General features: G+C 34.8%; 1 protein-coding gene across 7 annotated transcripts in view; it reads left to right on the top strand.

Annotated features, from left to right (window-relative positions):
- The window catches only part of LOC112453783 (metabotropic glutamate receptor 2-like), a 120,607-nt gene that overhangs the window by 34,444 nt on the left and 60,689 nt on the right, over positions 1-25,474 (top strand). For 3 of the 7 annotated variants that reach the window (XM_025014715.1, XM_025014714.1, XM_025014713.1), the window contains exon 3: positions 11,695-14,825. In XM_025014715.1, coding sequence (XP_024870483.1) covers positions 11,711-14,825 — 3,115 coding nt within the window. In that variant the 5' untranslated portion in view covers positions 11,695-11,710. Of the gene's footprint in view, positions 1-11,694; positions 14,826-24,311; positions 24,559-25,474 lie in introns of those variants that run through there. The other 4 variants (XM_025014721.1, XM_025014717.1, XM_025014720.1 and 1 more) reach the window with 2 other exon arrangements.

Below are 25,474 nucleotides of genomic sequence, written 5' to 3'. Positions count from 1 at the left end.
AGGTTCAAAGGAGGCCAATGTCGATCTTATTAGATTTTGGGTCCGAGGTCCGTGTTGGGTCCTACTGGGCCCAAAATCTAATAAGATCGACTATTGGTCCTCTTTGAACCCTCCAACTTTTATCTGAAACATTTTTCCAAAAAATCAATATTTTCTGAGATAATTGGCCGTTTCAGAACTTTTGGTACGCACGGAATATGAAAGGGAGACAATAGAAATGACAAAGTATCCGCTTCATTTTCTCGCTCTATTTCCACAAATCACCATTTGTAAAAGACCTGATTCGACGGCAATAAAATATATTCTCTGTCCCGTCCTCTGAGCTTGTTAGAGCTTTCCATAAAAAATGTGTAATCTTCAATGAAAATAAGAGAATATTGAACCCTGTAAAAGAATACCCTCACATTTGAACGTGTCCGAGAGATTTATAATGTCATGTCATTATCATGTTATATTGATTAAATGAAGCGTTGCTATTTTACTTATCGGATATATAAGCGTACATGTATATAAAATTACATATTAAAACCTTCATCAAATGTCTTTCCGAAACTTAATAATAATAATGTACCATTATCGAGAAAGACATCAGTAAACAATATTGTTGATCTTCATAAGTCTAATACATTAAGCAACTACGTTGTAAACTGCTTCTAAGTTTTAAATATAATCATATCGCTCGTCAATTTGTTAATATATTTTCGCTCAGGTGTGTATCGTTTAAATGCAACGACATTTGATCAATATCGATGTGTTTCGAGAGTAATATCAGAGTAATATGGTGCATTTCGATAATCAACTATGAATTCGAGCAAGATATATGTTCGCCATCTGGACTGCATAATTTAACTCTGTCATAGTATTCTATGGACGCAATCATGGATGATATTAAATATTCCAAGGATATTTGTATTTCCGCAGATGTTACGCGGATATTATAATATAAAGTAATGCGGCAATAAATCATTTTTAAAACAACTACCTATTCAGATTGAATCGTATGCGTACATTATTAATGAAACTTTTAAGACTTTTGAGAATAAATAAGATTTAAAAAAATTGCTGATAAATTTTCTCTAATATCATAGCTTTGGTTTAGTCATTTAGTTCTCCAGTGTGACCCGCGCGAATGCAATTATATATAACTCGCTAAAAGGGCAATCCGAAAGCACTTCAGGATTAAATCAAAACGTATTTCAGTACATTCTTAGAGACAATATCAGTCGGTTTCTGGTCGCTTTGAAAAGAGCAGGGACGGTGTTCGTGCCAATTTCCGTGCACAGATGCGTGTAATACGATTTCGTTCATGGTGTAAATAATCTTATCGGTGGCCGAGCAGGTGCGAGCAAGTGCCAGTCGGGTATGTACGACCGAATCGTCTCCCTTGTCTAATTCCCGAGAAATCCATTTACCACGTACGAGTTGCGGGATTATCGAACGTGACTGCAGAAAAATTACGGATTGTTTATACCTGCATTCCGGTAGAGTTCTCCTAAGTGATGCTATAACAATTTTGTATCGGCCGATACTGGGTAGATATTATATCCACAATTTTACAATTGCACAAGTGATTTCTACAGCAATATCGCGTCGTGTTTCGCAATTCACCTATGACACTCTCTCCTTGCACTTTATGTCATCTCATTTCACATTCATCACTCGATGCCATTCCTGTCTTCCATGATAAACAGCAATACGTACCATTTACCTTCACTTCAAGTCATTCCGAATAATTTTACGGATTTTCATATTAGCCTACAGAATGTCATGCTAATTTTATTGCCATTTTTATATACTCATTTTTCATATTTACATCTATATCGCATTAAAAATACATTTAAAAAATGTTGTATCAACTTTATTTATAATGTAGTAACAAATTTATTTTTTATATTTAAGATAAAAATTTAGTAACATATTACGACAAAATAAGTGGCGTGTTAGCCTTACTTAAAGGGAATGGTTCACGTTGCAGGGAGGAAATGCGGTAATGGGGCGTTACGGTTAATTACGGCCGAATCCGTGGAATACGCCAACGGAATCTTAAACAAGTCAATTCCGCTGGCTTCCAATCTCACTATACTGATTCCATAATCAAATCTATTGCTCATTAAGAATCAGCGCATCATATCATGACCCCGCTATAGCCAAACTAATATTATAATGTGGCTAGAACCCGAGTCTAATGTCTATAATAATATTACTATAAGAAGATTATTATACAACTGCATTAGTTTAATACGTATGCATGTGCACCGCAATTCTAATTTCGTTAGAATTGCTGTGCATACACATGTGCACACCTAGAACTATTACTAGATATTAGACATTAATTAATGGCAACTTTTATAACAAAAATGTCATAGTCATATTCTGTATTTTCTGTAACGTATAATTATACTGTTCACACATTGGATATAATTAAATTGGATTAATTAAAACTTGATATTTAAAGAAAAATATAAATAATATAATTAAACATTATATTTTGCAACATCACATTTAGAATTAATAAGATAAGAGTACGAAATTACTTCACAAAGTTTAAAATTATCTCTTCAAAATACTAGATCCTGGTAATTAGATAATATAACACAAAATATAGGTAAAAATGATCAAAGTACCTAACAAAAAGTAACGCAAGTACGTGACAGAGAGCGCTGATACGCCAGCGACATTAATGGGCAAAGTTTAACCCTTTAGTTGCACAAGTATCCCACCTTGGTAGCCATTATATGCTCTTAGATTGACGCCGGTCATCAGCGAGAGACATTAAACTATATATAAAGTGGATGACACGACGCTTCTGAATAGAAATTCTAACCGTAGCACAAAGGACATTTGCACTTGAAAAGAAATTTCATTATAATGCTCGACCATATATCAAGATTACGACCGATAACGAAAATACTTACCACTCTAAAACGAGCGTCGTTGGTTATTGAGTTACTCCTAGCTTTAATGCTCGTTTCGTAGGAATATGCTTACAATTTGTGTTAACTCGCGATGCACTTAACATAATATAAATGAACACGGTTACCTACAGTATAATCAAATTTAAAAAAAAAGATATCTGATTATTTTCGCTCGTAATTATATATTGATGACTAGATGTCAATATCTTTTCGTGTTTTACAAATATAGAGATTAGGCAATTGTCTGTATCCTCGCGGAATACGGGGACGAGGTAATCGCGGGATGCAAAATAATAATCAATGTGATAATGTGATAAACAAAAAAAAATAATTTATACAAATAAAGTTATCCGCAACGAAAAAGCAATATGGCGAAATGGCATTTTCGGAGAAATAAACAGCATGATGCGAATTTAATCCGCCACGCTGCAGCGCTGGTACAAGCGCTGTAATGAAAATTTCTGTACCCAAAGTCTGGCTATAATTAAGTGCTGGGTCACGGGCGTCACCTCGACAACCAATCTTATGCTTCGTTAGAAGATTGTTATTTATTAAAAATCACGTACAATTAAGGACCCAACACACACATGCACACGCACTTATCGGTTTTATTTTTAATTGCTAATGGCACGGAATATTATACACTTCATAATATTGAAATTTTAATATTTTACGAGCGTAATGCACATCATAAAAGGCCATATCGTTTACGACTGCAGCCTCTGGCAAGAATGCGCAACGTTATTAAATTTTAACGGACTGGGAACAAGTCATGCATTAAATTTTGTGTTTTCTTATATTTATTTTTTTCTTGTAATATACCGTAATAGATAACAATCTAAAAGAAAAAAAAAATGTAAAATCACGTAAACATTATTTAACTTTTGTTGTCAGTTTAATTAACTTAAATTTTAATTTATAAACAGAAAAACATAAATCTACAGATTGGCTATTCTCTACGAATTGACTATGTGCCTATTTACTATGTTTGACAATATTTCTTCCAACTCTGTTGATATAATTATATAATTTCTTTTCAAAAGGTTTGAATGCGGTTTAAACGTATTATTTAATACAATTCTTAATAAGTACGAATAAGTAGAAACAATTAATTGTTAAATAAAATAATTGATAAAATGCAATACATTGATGTAAAAAAAGATTTAATGTACATTCTTATCTGCAAAGTTTTCGTAAAACTCATTCATTTTTGTAATACATTTTGTACACTACATTCTCCAATATAGTCGCAACTTTCCAACAAATAATTAATTATCAATTAGAAACACTTTGAATTATTTATGATCCTTTGGTATGCTATAGCACAGAAAGGCATGCGTTCGCATAGTGTAATATAACAATGCCATAACTCTCATTTATAACTATGATCATAATTCGTGTGTTATCTTCGTTGCTCGATTGTGCCATGCCAAGAATCGACTTTCATCGATATCCAAGAACCATCATATATCCGCGCACGAACTGCTGCCCGTATTCGAGGCACGATTCTACAAAGCCGTATCCTGTGTTGCTTGAGGCGCCTTAATAAAAACCATATCGAGAAAAATCCAAAAAGGCTCCTCAAATGGACGCACAAACGTACGTGCGCACGAATATATTTCGATAATGCGACATGTGGGGGGGGGGAGTTTAGATAACGGATTTCGTTATCGATTAGACTAATACAAATTCGTCTTATAATTGGTCAAGATGTTATTCCTGATATCAATTGTGGTTTGCCCTATTTCTAAAAAAGAAGAAGCTTTTGAGAAAGTTAGGAACTCTTGCCTTCACGCAAAATTAACTTTGCAGCCTTTAACATCCTTATCACATTTTTTAAAATAAGAACAGCGCCTCTCCTGCATTTAAATAATTTATAAATTTGTATATATCACTTCTTGCAATAAAGCAATTGAAAATTTCTTGTCACGAGTAAAATTCCTCTTCTCGCGTTTGTATTAATCGGTTAAACTTCCTCCGAAGCGCGATATTTACCTCTCCGGGAAAAAAACGACTATTTCGCAACATAACACAATTTATCAGCCCTCGCGGGCTCATAGATATAAAAAATTTAACGATGGCGCATAGAAGCACTTACGACCACGTACTACGACAGCAACAGGACGCGTAGTCTTAAGTCACGTAAATTGCCACAAGGGGTACTCTACTTTACTTACTTTCATAATTACATAATTCAGATGCACAATTAAAAAAACTAAATAATATTTTTTTTATATTGTGCGATATTAACACGTATTTTTTTAATGCACAGTACTATGTAAAATTCGTAGAAAATATGCTGCACTTTTCATTAACAAACACGCTCATAAAAACATGTATGTACATACGTTAATTTTATTTTATTATTTTAATATTAATTTGACTGTATTCATATTGTGAATAAATCACAATTTCACGTAGTTTGCATATTTGTAAAGAATATATAATTGTGACTAATTTCTCAACTAACTTGTAATTTATCGATAACACATGGGAAATATGTAGGTTACGTAACAAAGTTGACAAATTTTAAAGATAATTATAATTTTCGAAGTACAATGATCGTTCCCTGAAAATAGTAGAAGGATACTTCCCAACATCCAATAACGATCCCCTATAATACGCACAATCGTTGATGGATTACCGTCGATCCTAAGTGATGAAAATTGCTAATAAAGCGGTAGACACACAATAACTTCTTATTACACCAAAAGTTAAAATCAGTTTTGCATCTCTATAAATAGAATGTGATCAATAATCACGAATCATTCCCTGAACCAAGAATTAAAAATATTATATTAAAAACCCACTTAAGAAGATACAAACTCAATGCTTTCCTAGTAATTTCACAATAGTTTATAACATAATTGTCAAAAGTTATAATCGTCTATTTATTAATAATCATTTTATAAAAATTTAAAGATATATAAGAGATATATAGAAGATAAATAAAAATCCCAAAGATAAATGAAAGATATCGTTCATACGTTTTAACAAGACTGAATAGGACATGTGACGCTTAAGAACAAACGTTTGGCGGATTGAGATAGACCAATATCCTGCGGCAACAGCACTTTGATTGATTCTGGACAAACATTACTTTGAAATTCACCGATTTACTGGTGGGAATAGAGTCAACACGTAACGGCCTTTCAAACTTTTTTATAAAATCAATATTCTTATCAGAAAAAATATATAATTAATTCAGATTTACAGCGACAAAATTTAAAAAGTTTGTTCTTAAATAAAAAAAGTTTACTTAAATTATTAGTAAAATGAAAAGGTTAATGTCTACGATGATACAGTAATCTTCTCTCTCATCAAGTTTTGGTAACAATAAATCTGCAACTCTTTGTAAATTTCATGTTCTCTCTTACGTCAAAATCCTTGAAAGTTATAAAGAAGAACTGGTAAGCGCGCGACCGCATGGCATACCGCATCCAAGAGAACTTGTTAAAATTCACAAACTTTCTTGTTCCAACGCATACGAAAACACCTACTTCTCTCTATTTTCCTCCCTAACTTTTCGGCAATTTTCGCCGAAACTCGAAATAGAAATATATAGTATAAATTTGAAGTAAACAAAATCGGAATGAGAGATAACATGACGTATATATTTCAATGACACGCAACAATTGCTATTTGTCTGCACATTTATTTACATATAGAAATCGGCAATTTTTATCTTAATTTTCGTTCCATGCTTAAAAGATTCCATCCCCTTTACTATTTTATTCAAGAATCTGCAGAGTTTGCGGACGGTTGCCATCGCATCCTGCGATCTCGGCTATGCTTTAATTATTATTTAGAGAACTTTGCGAGACAATTTCTCCGTGTCTGGTACTCAACAACATCAATTGGTGTCTGGAACTCGAAACGTTAAGTGGCAACCTGAGGTTTGCGATAAAAGTGTATGTACAATATAGTCGCTGACCGCAGTGATTACGTAAAGAGACGAACGTTACATATTATAATAGAAGCACCATTATAAAAGCTAATTGAATTTCTCATTAGAATTAATTATTTTATAAATGACAAAAATAAAATTTGATCAGACATATATTTAAATAGATCTGTACCTCTGTGGTTACATCTTCTCTAATACATCAGAACGCCAGACACGTTTCAATTTTTCATCAAACTTTAACTTTATTGGCTATATGTTACTCGAAAGATAAACGTAATTTTCTTTCGAGAAATCAAAAATTCATAGGTTTACTTTACTCAAACATTTCTTTTTCATGCATGCACGACAAAAGAATGCATAAAAATGCATAAGAGGAAAGGAGAACAATAATCAAATAATTATAATAGTCGATTAATTATTTAACTCTTGTATTAAGATAAAGTACATGCCATATGGAAATGTAGCATTAAAATTTCAAAATACTGTTATCACATTGTTACTATATTTCAGTTTTAGCCATGATAAAAATATAGGACAACGGGAGATTATCTGCCACAAAGAACAATGGGGATAAAAAATAATGGCATAATGGATATCGATCCATGGTAATCGTTAAAAAACAACTGATATTTTGCGAGCCTCTCCTATTTTTATCGATATATACACGTATTTATAAAAAATACAATAAACATTTTACAAATAGAATTTAATTTTAAAAAAGATAATAAAATGTATTTTTATGGTATGGAAAATAAATAAAAAGTAATAATATAAATGCAAAAATTAAATAAATAAATCGACGTTACTAATATTAAATATTAGTGTTATTGCAATAACTTGGCCTTAATAAACTTTCTATATATAATAAAAAATGGTTTTCATATAATGAGTGATATCATATATCTACCGTATTTAACTAACTCTCCATCCTTTGATTATACTGCTGGTAAGTTTCCTTTTTATCACAAATTTTATTCGATTAACAATCTCATTACTCTTAATTAAAAGACAGATAAAAGATGAAAATAAAGCGTAGAAAATTCTGTGCCGTTAATACAAAATGCGGACAATGATATTAGAAAAGTTGTCAGTATCATTATCGTCTCACGGAATCACGTTCGTCTTTAGAAAGAACGAAGCTGCTTTTAATCAACAACAAAAAAGAAATGAATGCAAAGCGAAAGTGCAACAACAGGTAGAGACATTGCGCAGACCAGAAAACGACATACTAGTGATTAAAAACAGCGTCGTTGTTTTACTGTTTCTCAAGCTTAACAATGAAGCTCGATAATCCTAAGAAATATAAATATTCTACCGATACTTAAAAAATAATATAGTAGGAGAGAAATATTAATAATAATGCAGCTGCTTCGTAAAGACATGGAAATTGACTGAATTTAAAATTTTCTAGCAATAGCACGTATTTTGAGCATACATTTATAATTACTTTTAGTTTGCACCTTCTTTGTTGCGCGTCATTAACGTTTCTTTAATTCCGCGCGTCTTTACGCCCTATTTCGCTCATAACAGATCTACACTGCTGTGCGGACTCAAACGTGCGAAAATTCGCAAATCCAGTTGTCCCACGGGATGCATTTCTTCTCTTTTTTTCCCTCTTTTGCATGGTTGCAACAAGAGCGAGTGGTAACGAATCAAACGTAAATCCATGGCAAAATTATGGAAATGAATAGTGGAGCATATTTCCATACAGATTGGTCCCCACGTTTCTCAACTGAATTGTTCTATTTTTTTTGCAATGTGACGCCAAACGTCATAATAAAACGACATTCGTCAAAATAATTCAATCGTTAAAAAAAAATTATAGTACGATGTTTGACACACAATAATTCGTACGGCAATTTCTGTAAAACCGCAGAAGACAGTCGATTATCGTATTTCGTTGGAAATTGCAAGTGACATCGGACCATAATGATAAAACCAATGAGAGCGATAGTCAAGAGATTCGTTTACTCACAAGCTCGTGTGACTGTAATTAAACGCAGAAGACACAGATACCGACATTACGATCGTTTTGGGAAGGACTTTCGCCTTGTCTTTATTACTGTAGATTGTTAGAATGACGGGAAAACTTGGATAATTTTGAAATCGATGCTGATCAGCCAGATTGGTGCGGTAAGACATAAGTCGGACAAGTACATCGACCATCTGCCTCAGTAGTGGACGTATAAAAGGCGGATTACGAAAGGCGATGCATTCCCTAACCGACGTAGATAAAAGCACGTGCGCATTCGTCTTCGTATATTCAATTTATCGAAGTTCTTTCATCCTGATGACAAATATCGGATAACGGTAAATCGAAATGGCGATAGAAGAGACAAGAATAACCACGAATGTGTATTAAAAATAATAATTTATGATATATGTACGTTAAATTGAACTAATACGCATTTTTCAACAAAACAAAATTTAACAGTTCAAAATACGAGCTATTGTTCTATTTTAATCAGTACGAGTTACTATTCTATTCATGAAAACAGAAATATCATTTTTCCTTTGGCTTTATACGTGCGTAATGAAGCTTTCAGAGTAAAATTTTAAATCTTCAAAAAACAGCAATAAAAATTTTGCTCCTTTATCGACCTAAAAGATTTATCGTTATTAAGGACCACTTCGACCAAACTCCGATTAACTTAATTTGATTAGGGTCACTTCGACCAAGCTTTGATTAACTTAATCATTGATTAGTTTATTGGAAATGACCAATCGCATTTGTCAATCTGCTTAATGAGCAAATGCGATTGGTAATTTCTAATTGACTAATCAATGATTAAACGGAGCTTGGTCGAAGTGGCCCTAAGTTTCATATAGAAATGGAAAATTTATTAATATTTGGCTCAGAAAGTAAGCAACTTTAGTATTTATAGCTACGGATCGAGAACAATATTATCCATTATTTATTTTGGTCAATACGACTCAATCAATTTGATGTTACAAAGCCGTATATTTCCTTTTCATCAATTCCTATGAGAGAGAGACTTCTCTCATAGTGCCGCTCGATGAAAGTATCCCAAACCAGGCCAGGTATTACCGTACTACCGACTACAATTATCAGCTGGAACATGCCGTTAACGAGGAAAGCCTTTCAAAGGCAACACAGAGTTTCGATTAAACTTTGTAGGTACTCCCACAAAAGAAAGATATGTATTTTTCTCGATACGCTAAGAAACTTATTTACTATTTTGTTCAATGAAAGAATCGCTTGAAAAGTTTTCCCTCTAACTCTTCTGCAACAAATTTCTGACAGTATCTCTAGCGCGTTTTTCTATTTTACGATATTACAGATACCTTATCGCCAATATGAAATAATCGATATATATATGTATATATCTATATATATATATATAGAAAAAGACAGTACTTGTATACTCGGTGTGTATTTTGCGATATAATATTGAGTATATCTTGATATTATTTATTACTTATATTTATATATTTGTATGTGTACGGAATTATTGACAAAATTTAATTTTTACAGTGCAAATTTCTTAATTTTACCGGAAAAGATTGAAAACAGGCGTTATAAAGCTTTCTAATATACTTCATTTCTTATTGTGTCATTTGGTACACGAACAAATGGGATTGCTCTTTCAGCGACGCGGGAACGTGCAACATAAAGTCGGTCGTAGTTGCAGTTTATGTGACACGTTTAACTACAAGCTCTTGCAAAAGCGTATCATTTCATATCACGTATACTTGCGGTATCCTATCAAGTTAGAAAAGAAATATTGAATTATTTTAAAGATTTCCATTTTTCAACTCTTATAAAATCAATGAAAAGTTTTAACTCCTTTGTAAAATATGTAATTAATAAAAATACCGAATATATATTACATTATGTCTGTATAGTCTGTTAGCACACCAATGGTTTTAAATCAATTTTCGTTCGTAAATATTTGTGCTACATGGGTAAGCTCAAGTTTAGCACCTAAACCAAAGATGGACGCGCGTCTTCTTGCGTATAATCTGGATTTCTGTTAAGTCGAGAATCGTGATGTATATTGTTTATCCAACGTGTATATTCATAAGATTGCTCTCTATTTCATTCTTTAAGATAAAATTAGAAATGTTCTAATTATTAACATATACATATTTAATTTATGATATGATATCACGCAAAATATTACGAAATGTAAACAAGAATATATCCTCAACTTTTAACTACGTAAATATCATGTACACATAAATAATATCATATCGTGCAACGGTGCAAGTTACTTTATAAATCTTAATCGGATTCCTTAATTGCAAAGGGACTCACAGCTCAAAAGTAAGGCAGAAGCAAGGAGATTTTCATCTCGATTAAAATGAGACTCAAAGTGATTTAGCAAGGTAATTGCAACTGACTCGTTAGCATCGGTCGATGCGGGGTCCCGCGCGCAGAGCCCTTTTAGCTGAACGATGCAGTGGAATGCATTGAAATTAGAGAACCGCATCGCGTCCGCATCAGGCAATAGTAGGGCATAGTTGTGGATCCGCTCGAACACCGTATTCAAATCACATTACAAATAATGATACGGCAAACTACAAAGATGGTCTGTTTTATCGAAATAAAATCGCACTAACTATTCAACTACTAAAACTGATACTAAAGTGTACAATGTAAATTTTGCACTGTTTTTCTTTACTTTTATTAAAAAACTAATTACATATATACGCACCATCTTACTTTAATATAGTTTTGCCTAATATTTCATATGCTATGTGTGTGTGCTACAAATATAAACCGTGCAATCCAAAAACTAATAAATAAATATATAACTTTGTATTGGCCACGCGTAAATCTTTTGAAATAAATTAATAAATATAAATAAATAATTGTAATTAATGAAATATCTTGATTATCTTTTCCAGGATTTGGCAATGATTAATGCGACGAAGAGGTGATGTGATGTGGCGAAACTTTGGTTGGACGGCCATTCTGGCCACATGGACGATATTCCTGATTTTGAATAGCGGCTTAGCTGGCGAACGAATTCTCAAGAAACCACAAAACAACAATGAAGACAATGTTCATCATGAAACAACGCATCCCGTTTTCGATAAGAAAGTTGTCGATTATTCTAGGTTACGATACGCAAGAGAGAATTTCAAATCAAATGATCGTTCATCAATGCATGCAAAAGCAGTTTCTCTGGAATTCAAAAATACGGAAAATCGCGATTCACGACTCAATGGCCATGAAAAGCACATTGCGATGTCAAATGCAATAGCTACAACGAAATACTTGAAAGACAGCGACGACAAAAGTGAGCGACTGATTACAAAAAGAATGGGAAACGTATGGTTGTCGAAAGTTATCGTTATGGAAAAATCGAAGAATACAAGGAATTATCTTAAGTTCATGTCTAGCCTACGTCCGCCGCCACCTACATCCCAAGAGCTGAAAAGTGCCTCGAGAAAGAAAAGACGTAAGGAAAGAACCATCTACGTGTTCTTGAACGATCATAAAAAGATGGGAACGATAAGACACGATATTCAGGCGCATGACAAGAAAGGCGGACGGTGGAAAAAGTACGAGAGGGATCGAATCTTTAGTGGAGAAAACGGGATGACCGCATTCTTCCCCGACAAATTCACAAAGAACTCGCGTAGCGAGAAAGACAGTTCTACACAGAAGTTGAAAAATTCCGATATCTCGCAACTCAAAACTACAAAAGCGGAAATTATCGTGTCCAGATATGCCAACGGAGCACACAAACATAATAGGAACGAAAGAGATTTCCGCCAAAGTCTCGAGCTAACAAAAAACAGCACGAATAAATTGATTTATGTTAGAGTCAACGACAAATCTCGAAAAGTAGAGCCAACTTTTTCAAACTACTCAAGTTCAGAGGTAAATCGGAGTTGTGGGAATGAAACTATTACAACTACTACAGATAACGCAATCATAGAGAATTCACCGTACCAACGTTCCGTGGCCGTCACCTGGACTACATTAATCTTCAACTCCAAAATCTCGAGCGTAAACGGAGAAGTTGGTGATGAAGAAAATACCGTAAGTCCCTCTTCAGAGTATTCAAAATCGAAATCCTATAAAGTGAATGAGTTTCTAGCATCAGCCGAAACGTACAAACGCAACGAATATTCAAAGGTAGGATTTAAAGTAAGTACAGATACACAAGGGAACAAAAAAGAAAACGGGAACAGCGTCGATTCGTTCACTTCTCGCGCATCAAATTCGCTCAATAACCATTTCGCTAAGAAAAGAGCCAGCTTTACGAAGCGTCCCTTTTTACATAGAAAAAAGAACGAATTAAAGGCAAGCGATATATTTGATCAGCGACGTCAATATTATTTTCCAACAAGCGATATTAATACAAATAGGAAAACAAGGAAACTTGGCGAGATGCGTATAAGAAAAAAAACGGAAGAAAAAGAGATTACCGCTGCTGCAAACTACGCAACGCACGACACGCTCGGAATCGAGCCTGACCCGTCACCAACTAATTTATCTACCAAGGGAATCGACAAATCCAACTTAGACTATCAGATGCCAGTGCGTATTTCAGTCACGCAGAAAAGGAATCCGATACACGTACGACACGTCGGATCTGACGCGGACTGCGAGCGCCGGCGGAGAACTGAGTTCGAGGCCGGAGTTCGTGACGCGTTTCGAATCGGCCTTCGGAATGTCTCCAATCCATCGACGACCGCAAAATTCAATAGCTTCCTTGACCAAAAACCTAATGGCCGCCCGAAGTACTCACAGAAATTTCATGCAATCAATGTCGGTACACTTCCACGCATCGCTGAGACAACTGATGGAAAATTGGAACACGACCGCGATGAACCTCGAGGAACTTCAACCGAGAGCGTATCTATCTTTTTCGGTGCAGCGAATGTCGGCGATAATTCGATCGGAATGCGGAAGATTAATGGGCATGTGCAGTCATCGAGCGAACTTACGGATGAGCCCGGATTAGAAAATGTCAGAGTTACGACGAGACGAGGTGGAAATCATCGAGACATGCATGAAGGATCTGGATTTTATTCACGAAGCGACGGTGTTCATAACTCAAAGTATCGACGATATAAACGCCACGAAGATCGGAATACTCCGAGAATTTCGACATCAACTGAATTCGACAGCGGCACGTGGAAGACACTCGATACGGCAACAACAACGTCGAACTTGCTAATCGAATTTACCGCCAATCCACCCATTTCGACAACTGAAACAAATAACGTAGATAAAATATCGACTAGCGCGAAAAAAGTTCTTACATCTGTGGAAGCACCGCCGTCTTCGAAATACAGAGAATTTCAGAAAGAGTGGCAATCGACCCCATTGACGACTAATCACGATGAGAGATACACGAATGCTCCGGCAAGAATGGGTTCTAACGCTTCTGATTCATCAGAGATATCGTTGATAGATGCTCCGAAGACGTTTAACGTCAGTTCGGTAGAGACGCCGTATCTAATCGAAGCGCACGATCGATCGAGAGCGACAACTAAAATAGACAACTCTATTATTCCGAAAGAGGTTCCTCCAGCTGTCGAGGCAAATGTGCGAATATCTGACGCTACGAACAAGAACTTCGAAGTGTCTTCGACCGAGCTCATTAATTCGCAAGGAGAACACGGAGCGTACGGTAACGAATCCGTATGGACCATTGACCCACTTCCACAAAAGAACAATGACCCTTCTCGAGGTATCTTCGAAAGCATCACCATGGAGAATATCATCGACTCATCGGCTAGTGACGTGCTTTCGGATCAGTGGCCTGTAAAGCATAGCGCAGTGGTGGAAGGTGATCTCGTCCTCGGTGGACTGATGATGGTGCACGAAAGGGAAGATAGAATTACATGTGGTCGTGTGATGCCTCAGGGAGGAATTCAGGCACTTGAAGCCATGCTCTATACGCTGGACACTCTCAATGACCGGGAGATTGTGCCTGGCGTCAAAATCGGGGCGCACATACTCGATGACTGCGACAAGGACACCTATGGTCTTGAGATGGCAGTGGATTTCATTAAGGGTACGTATGCGTACGTATGCAATGTCCGAGCATGATGATCATGTCCTTCTTTACGCATGTTGCACGTGATATCGTTACGCTTTGTACAGCGAATCTTTATCAATCATAATATCGCGAAAAGCATGAAAAACTTAGATCTAATATTTCGTATCTGATTCTCACATTAAACTGGTCATCCGGGAAATACGACATTAAACTTGACATTTGATTTATGAATCGTGTAAATACTCTTCTCATCTTTAGTAGTATTACATCGCTTTCCTTAATTCCTTATAATTTAACATTGCTTTCCTTCATTAATACGGATTTAACTTTTATGACTTTATTCTCCTATATTTTAGATTAAAACTAGATCTAAGTTTCGCTAATTTTGCCTTCCTGTGCAAAACCAAACAAAATCAAGTTTGAATATATCATATTTCTAAGAAAATTCCCGATATATTGTTTTATTATTGAAAACACTGATATACCATAGGTCTATAATATCTCCAGAGAATTTTCCAATAAATCAGGAAAATTACGCTAGCAAAATCACCGCCACGTAATTTTCTAATAAAACGAACATGTATTAACTCATTTCTCTGCCTTGCGCAGTACACGGAGAGAATTTTTACAAACAACGTGGTAAAAATTACCAAGCAGATTGGTAAATTTTGAAAAATTATTGAAATTTCCTAGATATATTTTAGTAAAATTAATCAAACATATTTTATATTTTAATGTAATAGATATTAATATTTTTTATTATGGTGGATATTAATCAGAATAGCTCGCATAAAATTCTTGGTGGTACATGTTGTCCCACAACTACCATGATTTCAAGGTAAATTTTAAGAGAAAATTCTCTCCGTGTATAATGATTGCATACGCTCAAGGCGAAAAGCATATGTACATATATTATACATGTGTATATATACACACACACACACACATCACACCCGTCACATTGTTACTCCATTTACATTTATATGATAGAGAATATAGTCAAATATCTTTTAAATCTCTCTTTAAATCTATTTAATTCTTCATATATTGATCGATAGTTATTTTGTTTATATTAAAATAACTATCTTGTTTGTTCGCTTCAATAATTAAAAAATCATTATAACAATAAACATATTTTCATTGTTCAATATCTCCTTTTTTCATCGAAGATTGCAATAGATGCAGTATTAATTACGATTATAAACATTTTATATTTAAATATAAGTTTGTATATATGTGAGTGGATAAATAAGGTAAAAATTAAACATCAGTAGGCCAACGTTCTACAATAATGTTGAAGAAGCATATTCAACTACCGGTAAATTTCCGACCGGCTGTCGGTAAATTTCCAAGTCGGGAAAGATCCATCGAGCTTTTCACAAAGTACCGACTACCCCACAGAAACGCCAGCATTTGATAAATTACGCGATTTATCGTACGCTGGGCTTTCTACGGATTTTGTCGCTGTCAGTATAAACTATAGAAATATAAAGCTCCATATCAAGCATCGATCGCGTCTATAAAATTTATAGAGCACTCTTTCCCCTACTTCAGTTTTCAACACAGATTCTCTTCTACAAAATATCGTATCATATAGAAGAATTACTTTAACTTTAATTTGCAAATGTATCTGTTTGAAATAATTGTACAAAGCATTTTGTTTGATGATAATATCGCAAAAAGAAAGGAAACATAATTTTCTCTTCTAAAATGATCTAAGAGAAATTCTAGTTTCTTTTCCAATCCACAAAGTTTCCATGAAAATGTAATTTTTCGAGTTAACACGTTTGCTTGGGGCAGTATGAATCATTTGTAATTCAAAAGAAATGCAAGCAGTCGCGTTGCATACGATATAATTCTTCCGTACCAGTCTCAGCAAAAGTCACGTTGCAGTTGTAGAGAAAGTCACACGCCCCAGCGATACCAGCTGCACAGTGATAACATCCGAAAAATTGTCGTTGTATTATTCAACGGATAGTACACCCAAGTGAACTATCTTCACTATGCGGAATATGAATTAATTCCCTATTCGATCCATATATTTAATCTTGACTTGGGTTAATAGCCGTCGGTGAACGCGTGATACTGCATCGCTGTAAGCTTGCGTTCTACCAGCTGACACCAACTCGTTGATATTCACGATGGTCGTAATCGGTTTTATTGATACTTTCCCGGAAAAGAGATTTATAAGCGGCTTATAAGCGTAAATAAATCCCCGAAAGTTCAAAAATCATCAACGAACGAAAGCGGATTTATTCAATTTTTGTCAAAAAACTAGATGGTTAAATTTTTCAGTAAATCTATCAATAGCTCACCGAGATATACCTTCCTCTTTTGCATTAGAAGTCCCTTTGCGCTGTTGACATGTTTAAGAATTACCATGTCCACTTCTACATTGCATCGTAGACCCAATGTGATTTACAAAACAATTTTCAAGAAATCTACAAAGGTACTGCTTCATAAATTTGCACGTTATCGAAACAAAACATAACTGTAATTAAAAATAAATATTTAAAGTAACAACAAAAAATAAAAAATAATATTTTACGTAAGGTAAATGTCCCTATGCCCGACCATGCTCCCTCTACCGACCACTTTGACGTGAAACGTTATTTACGAGGCTGCCGATTCATCAACACGTTTATTAGTGGAGTGGAAAAATTCCGGAATTCGTGCAGTACAAAAGGATTGTAACGTGCAGATGAGTAAGTACAATAATTAGATATATTTTTTTTCGCATTTCTTGCCGCACGTCACCATCCACGCGTATTCTTAAGAGTGAGGTTAAAAATTGTTGGTCGCCTAAATAGTCCGTATTTCGTTCAAAATCCTTTTGTAAGGAATAATTCGAGCGCTAAATGGTTCGTTACAGTTTGATTGCCATATTCGGAAAAAAAAATCAGTCAAAAACTAGCATTTTTTTTATTTATTCGATGGTCGAGGTTAGACACAGCAAAACGCCTGCATGTCCCCAGTACCGTACACGTAAACGTCAGTGTATTGTCGAACACTAAAATATCTGTAAAAAATATTATAAATTTTGTTGTTCGATCATAAATGCTGTAAAGTTTATGATCGAAGTCTGCGTACATGACAATAATTCATTCCCTGCTACGCAGATTACATTACGCAGAGATATCTATAGATTTTTGTAATTTTTATGGTGGTCGGTAATGGGGCATACCCAGTCGGAATTGGGCACAGCTAATCTTTATCTAGAAAAGTACTTGACGGAATGGATTGGGTCGGCCTTATAGGGGTCGGGAACATTTACCTTAATTCAGTTCGCGGTAAAACTCTTAATATAAATCCTGTAATAATATGTATAATATATATGTACGTGTGTAATTATACATAAATCACATATTATATACTAATGTGTAATTAATGTAATAATTATATATAGTATCAAAAAATATTTTCTTTACGATAAATTTGACGCAAATGGATATACAGTGGATCAAAAAAGTATTTGCACGCCCAGTTTTCTTACAATAACTTTATTCGAAGGAATAATACATAATTACGAATTATGCCCATAAGTAACTTATTACATACAATACATGTAATATTATTTTTCGGATAAAGTTATTGTAAAAAAACTGGGTGTTCAAATACTGCTCCACTATATATAAGTATATGCATTTTCATAATGAAGTGGTATACCACGTAAACAAGAGCAGCTAGATAGCTAAACCGAATTAATTCAACATGTTCGGTATGTGAGGATAATCTTCAAATCGATAGGTCTTTATAAGCCGTTAATTAATATTGCATGCTGAATTTCCCATTGAGAGCGTCGCGGACATTGCGGTCTGTAATTATTATTACCTATGATACAGTTCGTTCTCCGCATGTGCAGAGTGTATAGCTAAATTATGCTAACGCAATCGTCACGCAAGACATTAATATCACTTTGGACGACATTTAGAGTTCAAAGAATCGTTATAGATATGAAAACAAAAACAAAATTATGAAATAAAAATATTTCAAGAATTATTTAATCATTTATATAACGATAATTCTGATAATTGTAAGAAAATTATTAATTTATTAACAATCTAGTATACAAAAAGATGATTTCAAACAGATGATAAAATGAAGATATAACGTCTAAAATTTACTAATTTAAGTCGAAAGTGTAATTTCGCCGCGTTTGTTTCGTCGAGTCGCTGTTGCTCTTTGTTTCGCAAGACTGCAGATGTAATGTTAATATAGCATGCTTTACAAATCTCACTGTCATAAACCGACTGCAGATCTTCAGAATTATTATGTCGAAATAATAACTTTTAATATTAATAAACAGTAATATGTTTACATCACTCTCGACGCGCTGCAGGGCTCATAATATTAATAAAGTATATATCACATGCATTTTTATTATTTTAAAATATGCAAACATTAAAAAAAATAAAGCACATGCCGCATACATATACATACATATGCACGTCTAATTTAATGTAATTAAAACCTGCCATTTCTTTTTTAATTCAACTGTGACTGAAAGCGCTACTGATATTGAAACATTTTGCCGAATTCGATGTACATTCGTAAATACCAGAATTCATATCTGATAACTGAACGGTGAACGACGACGTTGTACTAGTTGTCATTAAAACATGTACGTTTTTGCGTTCGAACTGCACGCGAGCTCTCGAGATAATGTTGCTTCTCGTGGCGAGCACAGCAATTTGTCACGACTTGCTTCCCGACGAACGATTCAAAAACAACATTTTTCAACGTGCAGCTCAGCTGAGGCACCACAGCAGGAGATAATGGCAAAATCGAATACCGCTGTACCTCACGGAAGTGAGCAGTAATAACGATTTTATGAAAATTTTATGAGACCAGAATTTCCACCGGGGAATGGCATTCTCGTTCGAAGCAAAGAGTCATTTGCAAGAATAGAGAAGAATCTGTGAAATTCTAACTGTCTTGTTAAAATGTTAATTATTATTGTTATGAAAATGTTAACGATATCGGCAACATTGCGAATAGCAATCCTTCATTCCAATTCAGAAATGTTTAATATTATATGTATATCTGTTATACTGCGTATATTGAGAAGATTCTTGAAAAGACATTTTAAAGGTAAAGAAATATAACTCGCAAACAAAACTTATTCAAACTTTGATCAATCTTCGATTGAAAACTTTTTTACAAATGAAATTTTTAAGTAAAGCGACGAATCGCTATCGTTTGATGTAAATTTTAGGTATCGTAAAACTTCTCTCTGGAAAGCGCCAATAAACGCGTTGCTCTCTTTCTCCTACAAGTCCCGAGTTGTTGATCAATGTTACGGGAACGCTACGCTGCGGTGGAATATTTAAACGTGTGCTCGCGTGGCCAATATATCGGAACATCAAACGTGCGCTTGCTTCCTTTGTGCGAGAATACTAACGTTGTAACATACCTTTATATCGACTATTTTTTGAAACTTTCATCCGTTGCGTCATCACTTTCTGCGAATGTCCGGAAAACTGTTTCGCCATTGCCGGAAGTCGTTTGTCACGAAATTGGCGTTTAGAATATTACATCTGTTGATACTCTTGCACAAGTATTGCAAAAACGTTTTTAATTTGCAAAACAAATGCTGTCCTCGCAATAGTAACTTTTAAAATCAATTTTGCCTTTGTTCTAAATATTAGCACGAAGTTGCTGTATGTCACGTAGAAACATACGCATTAAAAATTTTAAATGAACATTAAAAGGCAGCATGTAGTTATTTGTATTTCTTTTTTTGAACAGAAAGCTAACCAACAAACTTTTCTCGTCATAAATTTGTTATAGTCTAGGATCATATTATGGCTTAAAAAGCTTTGCGAATAAAAACCACGGGGATTCATTAACCACTAGCGTCTAACGAGATTTAAACCGGAGTTTCCGTAAATTAGTATGCGATACTTAATGGTTTTTTTTATCAGGATTATGCTCGGCCTCAGGTATTTATCAAAGTGCTTGTTACAAGTACTTTTTTCATAATTTTTATCTCGTCACTAAAAGCAATGCAAGGAATTTCGTATGGTTGCATGGAGCGCAAGAATGAAAATGACGTATACTTAAATGAATATGCAGCATATGACTTTGTGCGGAAAGGACAAGCCGTACAATGTCATATGTTTAGCTGCGGTGGTATGTACCATGATGAATAAATTACAATAATAGCGGTAATTCAATTCACAAAATTAAATTAAATTAGTAATATAAATTTATCTCTAGAAAAGACGTACGCGTGATGACAGTTTGGTTAAATCAAAGTAAGATTAGCTTGGAAATTCTGATATTCTTATATAAAACATAAAATATAAAATTTTGTATTAAAAATCACAATAGTTGACATATGATGTTCATTATTCGTTTTTGCAAGAATTCAAAAAAAGACAAAATAAAAGATACACATATAACACAGCGCTATTTAGAACCAACGTTGCTCTGCGGATGAATAATAATGGGACAAAAGTAATCTTTCAAGTCACGTTTCATGCTCGTTATATTAACGTACAAGGATCTATTATAAATCACGACTCCCGACTCGGTGAAAGCTAATCCTAGGCAAAGCTTTAGATATTCTTAACAAATCACAGTCGATTGCACGGTTGCGACCCGGCACTTAACGAACTTATCTCGGCTCGCCCCGAGAGAATTGATCACCGAGATATAAGACTTCCGGCACGAATTTCCGAAGCCACCTCAGCCGGCTCCGGCTACGTGATCTCATAAGTAACTGCACAAAAACACGCCTAATCCATTTTCCGCGGCCATGATGCACCAAGCACGTGATCACTATCGTTTTTCTCCATTTCGCAATCCGTTCGGTGCAGTCGCGACTCTTTAGGTTCTGCAACCGGATAGCGCATCGTTTTATTTCTGTTGCCTTTTCCTCATGCGCTTTGCCAATAAGCGGATTAAATAAAACGTCAAAAAAGTCATCCAATATTCTTTCAAGAGTATTATAGTAACGCGTTGGATCGCTGTCTGTCACTTTACACTCTCATCCTTACGTTTTGTGTGGCAGATTGCAAATCGTAAAACTACTTATATCTCGTATAATTAGATATCTCTTAACATATTACCGCCAAGTGTATTTTGCGTGACTTTTCCTTCACGCCAATTGAATTATTTCACATTATAAAGAACAACGAAACATTTAATTTATAGTATTAAATAATTTATAGTAGTAAATTTGTAGTATTTAATTGCACAAAGATATAATACGTGACGTATTTATTTGACTGTCGCTCCATGCTGGCGATCACCGATGACTGTCATAGCGATGAATGTGTTAATTTTATTGATTTTACACATTGCTGATGTCCTTTTGTCTAATTTCACATGTTTAATACTCGTAAAACTAAACCCGTCTTAAAGAGTGGAGTATTAGATTAAATCTCAACAAGCACCGTGCGCTAACCAGACGGTTTTATGCACTCACGCGGTAACGCTACCAGACGGTTCTACGCACGCATTTTTGCATGGTTGCACAGCATAATAGATTCATGAACTATTACGCGTCGTAACCAGCTGACGTGCCGAATTTCAAGACATTATCGCGGGTGTAACAGATGTTGCGCATTTCTAGAAATTGCTCTCAATTTCTCGATCAATTAATCGTATAGGATTGGTGCAGCGCCAAATCGGACCAATCGTTCCCTCGGTTAGCCCAGCTATTGGACTAACGTGTAGTTTTAACGTCGTTCACCAAAAATTAAACGCGACATCCTATATACTAGTGACTCGGATTCTAGGGTACTATATAGAACGTTTCTATCTCGAATTTCTCCGAGTGGATAAAATGAAATAGCATTAAATTAATTTGTCGATTTTTTAACAATCGATACGTTTCTGTGAAGCAACCGAACAATCTTTCTCTCCAATTGGCCAACTCTCGCCTGTTCTGCACTTTTCTCCAATTACTGTTCCTGGTCATTACGTGGATAGATTATACCTCGTTACAGCTCGGACCTCCTATAACCGTATCTCGAAAAATGTAATCGGGAGCTACATTTCGCAAAGGATCTAATACCAGTTAATGCAATGTTCGTTGTGCGGTTACTGCGATAAATCCGATCGCGATATCATTCAATTATTTGCTTTATCGTTTAACAATATTACTTATTCCGAAAATGCTCAGAAATAGAGACTGTCACTTTGAGTAGCAAAAATATAATTGATAACGTAAAACGTAAACGGCAAATCTTGTTACGTCTTATCCGAATTTAACCAAATGTCTTTCAAATTAGCATAGTTTTTACCTCGGAACAGTTAGTAACTGCTCGATACACACACACACACACATTAGCTCTGTTTTTCACATTAGTTACGTTTTTTTGGGTCAACTCGACTGTACAAACACATCAAAGAACTGTACGGAAGGCCGTACTAGCAACAAAACTTGCGAAACGCGAGGATAATTGCAGAGCAAATAAAACAACAGCGGAATATTCGTTGCGTCAGTTACGTATCAGAATCGCATAACAAATAAATAGCGAAAAAAAAAACATTTTCATCTATTCTTTTGATTATTTGAATGAAAAAAGAACTATCAGAAAACCAAATAACCTGTCAGTGTATGGCGAAACCAAATTATAAACGTATGATGAAAAAGACATCTCTCTTTGAATGCAGGTAACGGCGATGTACGCGTTAATGGTTGCGAGGTGGCTTGTTTCCGTTATGATAGCACCGCATGCAGTATACATCGCCGTGTAAGCTAATTACCGCGGTATTTTAGCCGCGCGAGACCACTCACCTCACGGACTACGAAATTACGATGCGAGTTTTGACAAGGAAGTATTCCAAAACAGATATGATTTATTATTATCAAATAGTTACCATACTTATTTTCATAGAAATAATTATTAAAATTTAATTAAATTTATCATTACTCGTATACTATATAGTAGATGCATTCAAATAAAAACTAAGATTTAGTATTATGTAAACATATTATTTTTTATCTTTACCATTTCTATAATCTTTGGCTACAGGAACCGACTAATCCAGTTTATATCTGTGATTAATTTATCGAGAAATTGATAACAATTCATGTTTTAAGTAATTAATTAAAATATAACAAAGAATCTTTTGAATTCGTATTTTCGCATAATGTATTGTTATCAAAGCTTCGAAGCAGCATTACGTTCTTAAATTTAATTAGAATCTTTTTTCTCGTCTTTTTCGCAAACACTATGCGGATGTTATTTGCAGTTTATGCAAAACATCTCATTACCTTCGAAAATTCTCTTCAAGTTAAAATAGTGCCCTAGCCATTATTTAATCGTTTGGCGTGAATTAATACAGATTGTTATGCGAGACAGCAGAAAAGAGAGGGCGCCAAGACACAGGAAAGAGAAAGGACTTACGAGAAAATGGTCAGACCGTTAGGAAGAGAGGGGTCGCAGAGTAGGAGAGGAGATTGAAGGGAGGGAGGAGGGTTGATACGTTCGAGGAGGGTAGCGTTGATGCAGTCGCACCAGCCAGTCAGTGGCTGCTACAGCACAGTAACGCGCGCGCGTGCTCCTTTTCAAATCGTTTTCGGCCTAACAAACGCAGTAAATCAAGAATCTTCGTCGGAATATGACACAAAATTTGTCGGCACGATAATTTTGTGAATCATATAGTCACCAATTACACCCGCCGATGCTGCCTTTCGTTTTCCGCCGTTCGCGATTTCGAGTTTTCCGGTAATCCGCGTGTTATACGAGTTATACGAGTGACGGAAAGGAGAGAGATGACAGCTTCTTGCGAAGTACCCTTGCTTCTAATTTTTTGCACGTGCATCTTGAAATTCGTATAAAGCCTCGCGGAAAAGTTGGATAATGTGGGCAGAGTGTATTGAATTAATGTTACCGTCTTTGCGCAATACAGAATGAAACCTCAAATGAAGATAATAAGTAATCAAATAGGTGGACTTTAACTGGCAAAGAAACCCTTTTGAAATCCTGATGATGAAATGTTCTCGGGCTTGCAATTCGATTGCACATTTATCTCACGCGTATGTGACATCGACGATTTATTGCTATGGTATTATATCGTTATCGATTGCCCGTTATAACACCCTCCTTCACTCAAATACATTTATCTAAATTTATTCCGGAAATAATTTACAACGAAAGAAATATTAGGTGTAAAACACCTAAGCAGAGAGAAAAAAACAACTCACTTTTTTAGACCGTTTTTGTGCACTAAATAACATCACTTGTTTTACCGTTGTAAACGCAGATTTTTTTCTTTCAACGGTTTTTCAAAATATATATCTGTGAGATATGTATTTTTAATAAAGAGAGTTACACAAACAATCGCTGCGAAAGGATTAAACAAGTTTTTTTGTGCAAGACAAAAAATAATTTTTCTACCGTTAAAACAAGCGGATAAAGAAATCGTGAATAAATTCTGATTAAATAGAATTGTTCAATTTGACAATCCGTTATTGTGCACGGGATTTTCGATTAGCTAGTAAAAAATTAAATTGAAAGTTTATACGTGGCGCTTTTTCAATTTGTAGTTTAAATTTAATACAACAAATATACCGTGTACGACATTCATTTTCTAGATGGAAATTTAATTATAACTAAGAAATGCTATTTAAAAAAATATAGCAGCAATATCATATCATGCGACATACACAACATTTTTTTCCGTTAGCATTATACTATACTTTTAAG

The sequence above is a fragment of the Temnothorax curvispinosus genome, unplaced genomic scaffold (genome assembly GCF_003070985.1).
Source record: "Temnothorax curvispinosus isolate PA1 unplaced genomic scaffold, ASM307098v1 QBEX01004686.1, whole genome shotgun sequence".
Taxonomy (NCBI): Eukaryota; Metazoa; Arthropoda; class Insecta; order Hymenoptera; family Formicidae; genus Temnothorax; species Temnothorax curvispinosus.
This window is presented reverse-complemented; position numbering and strand designations above follow the sequence as displayed.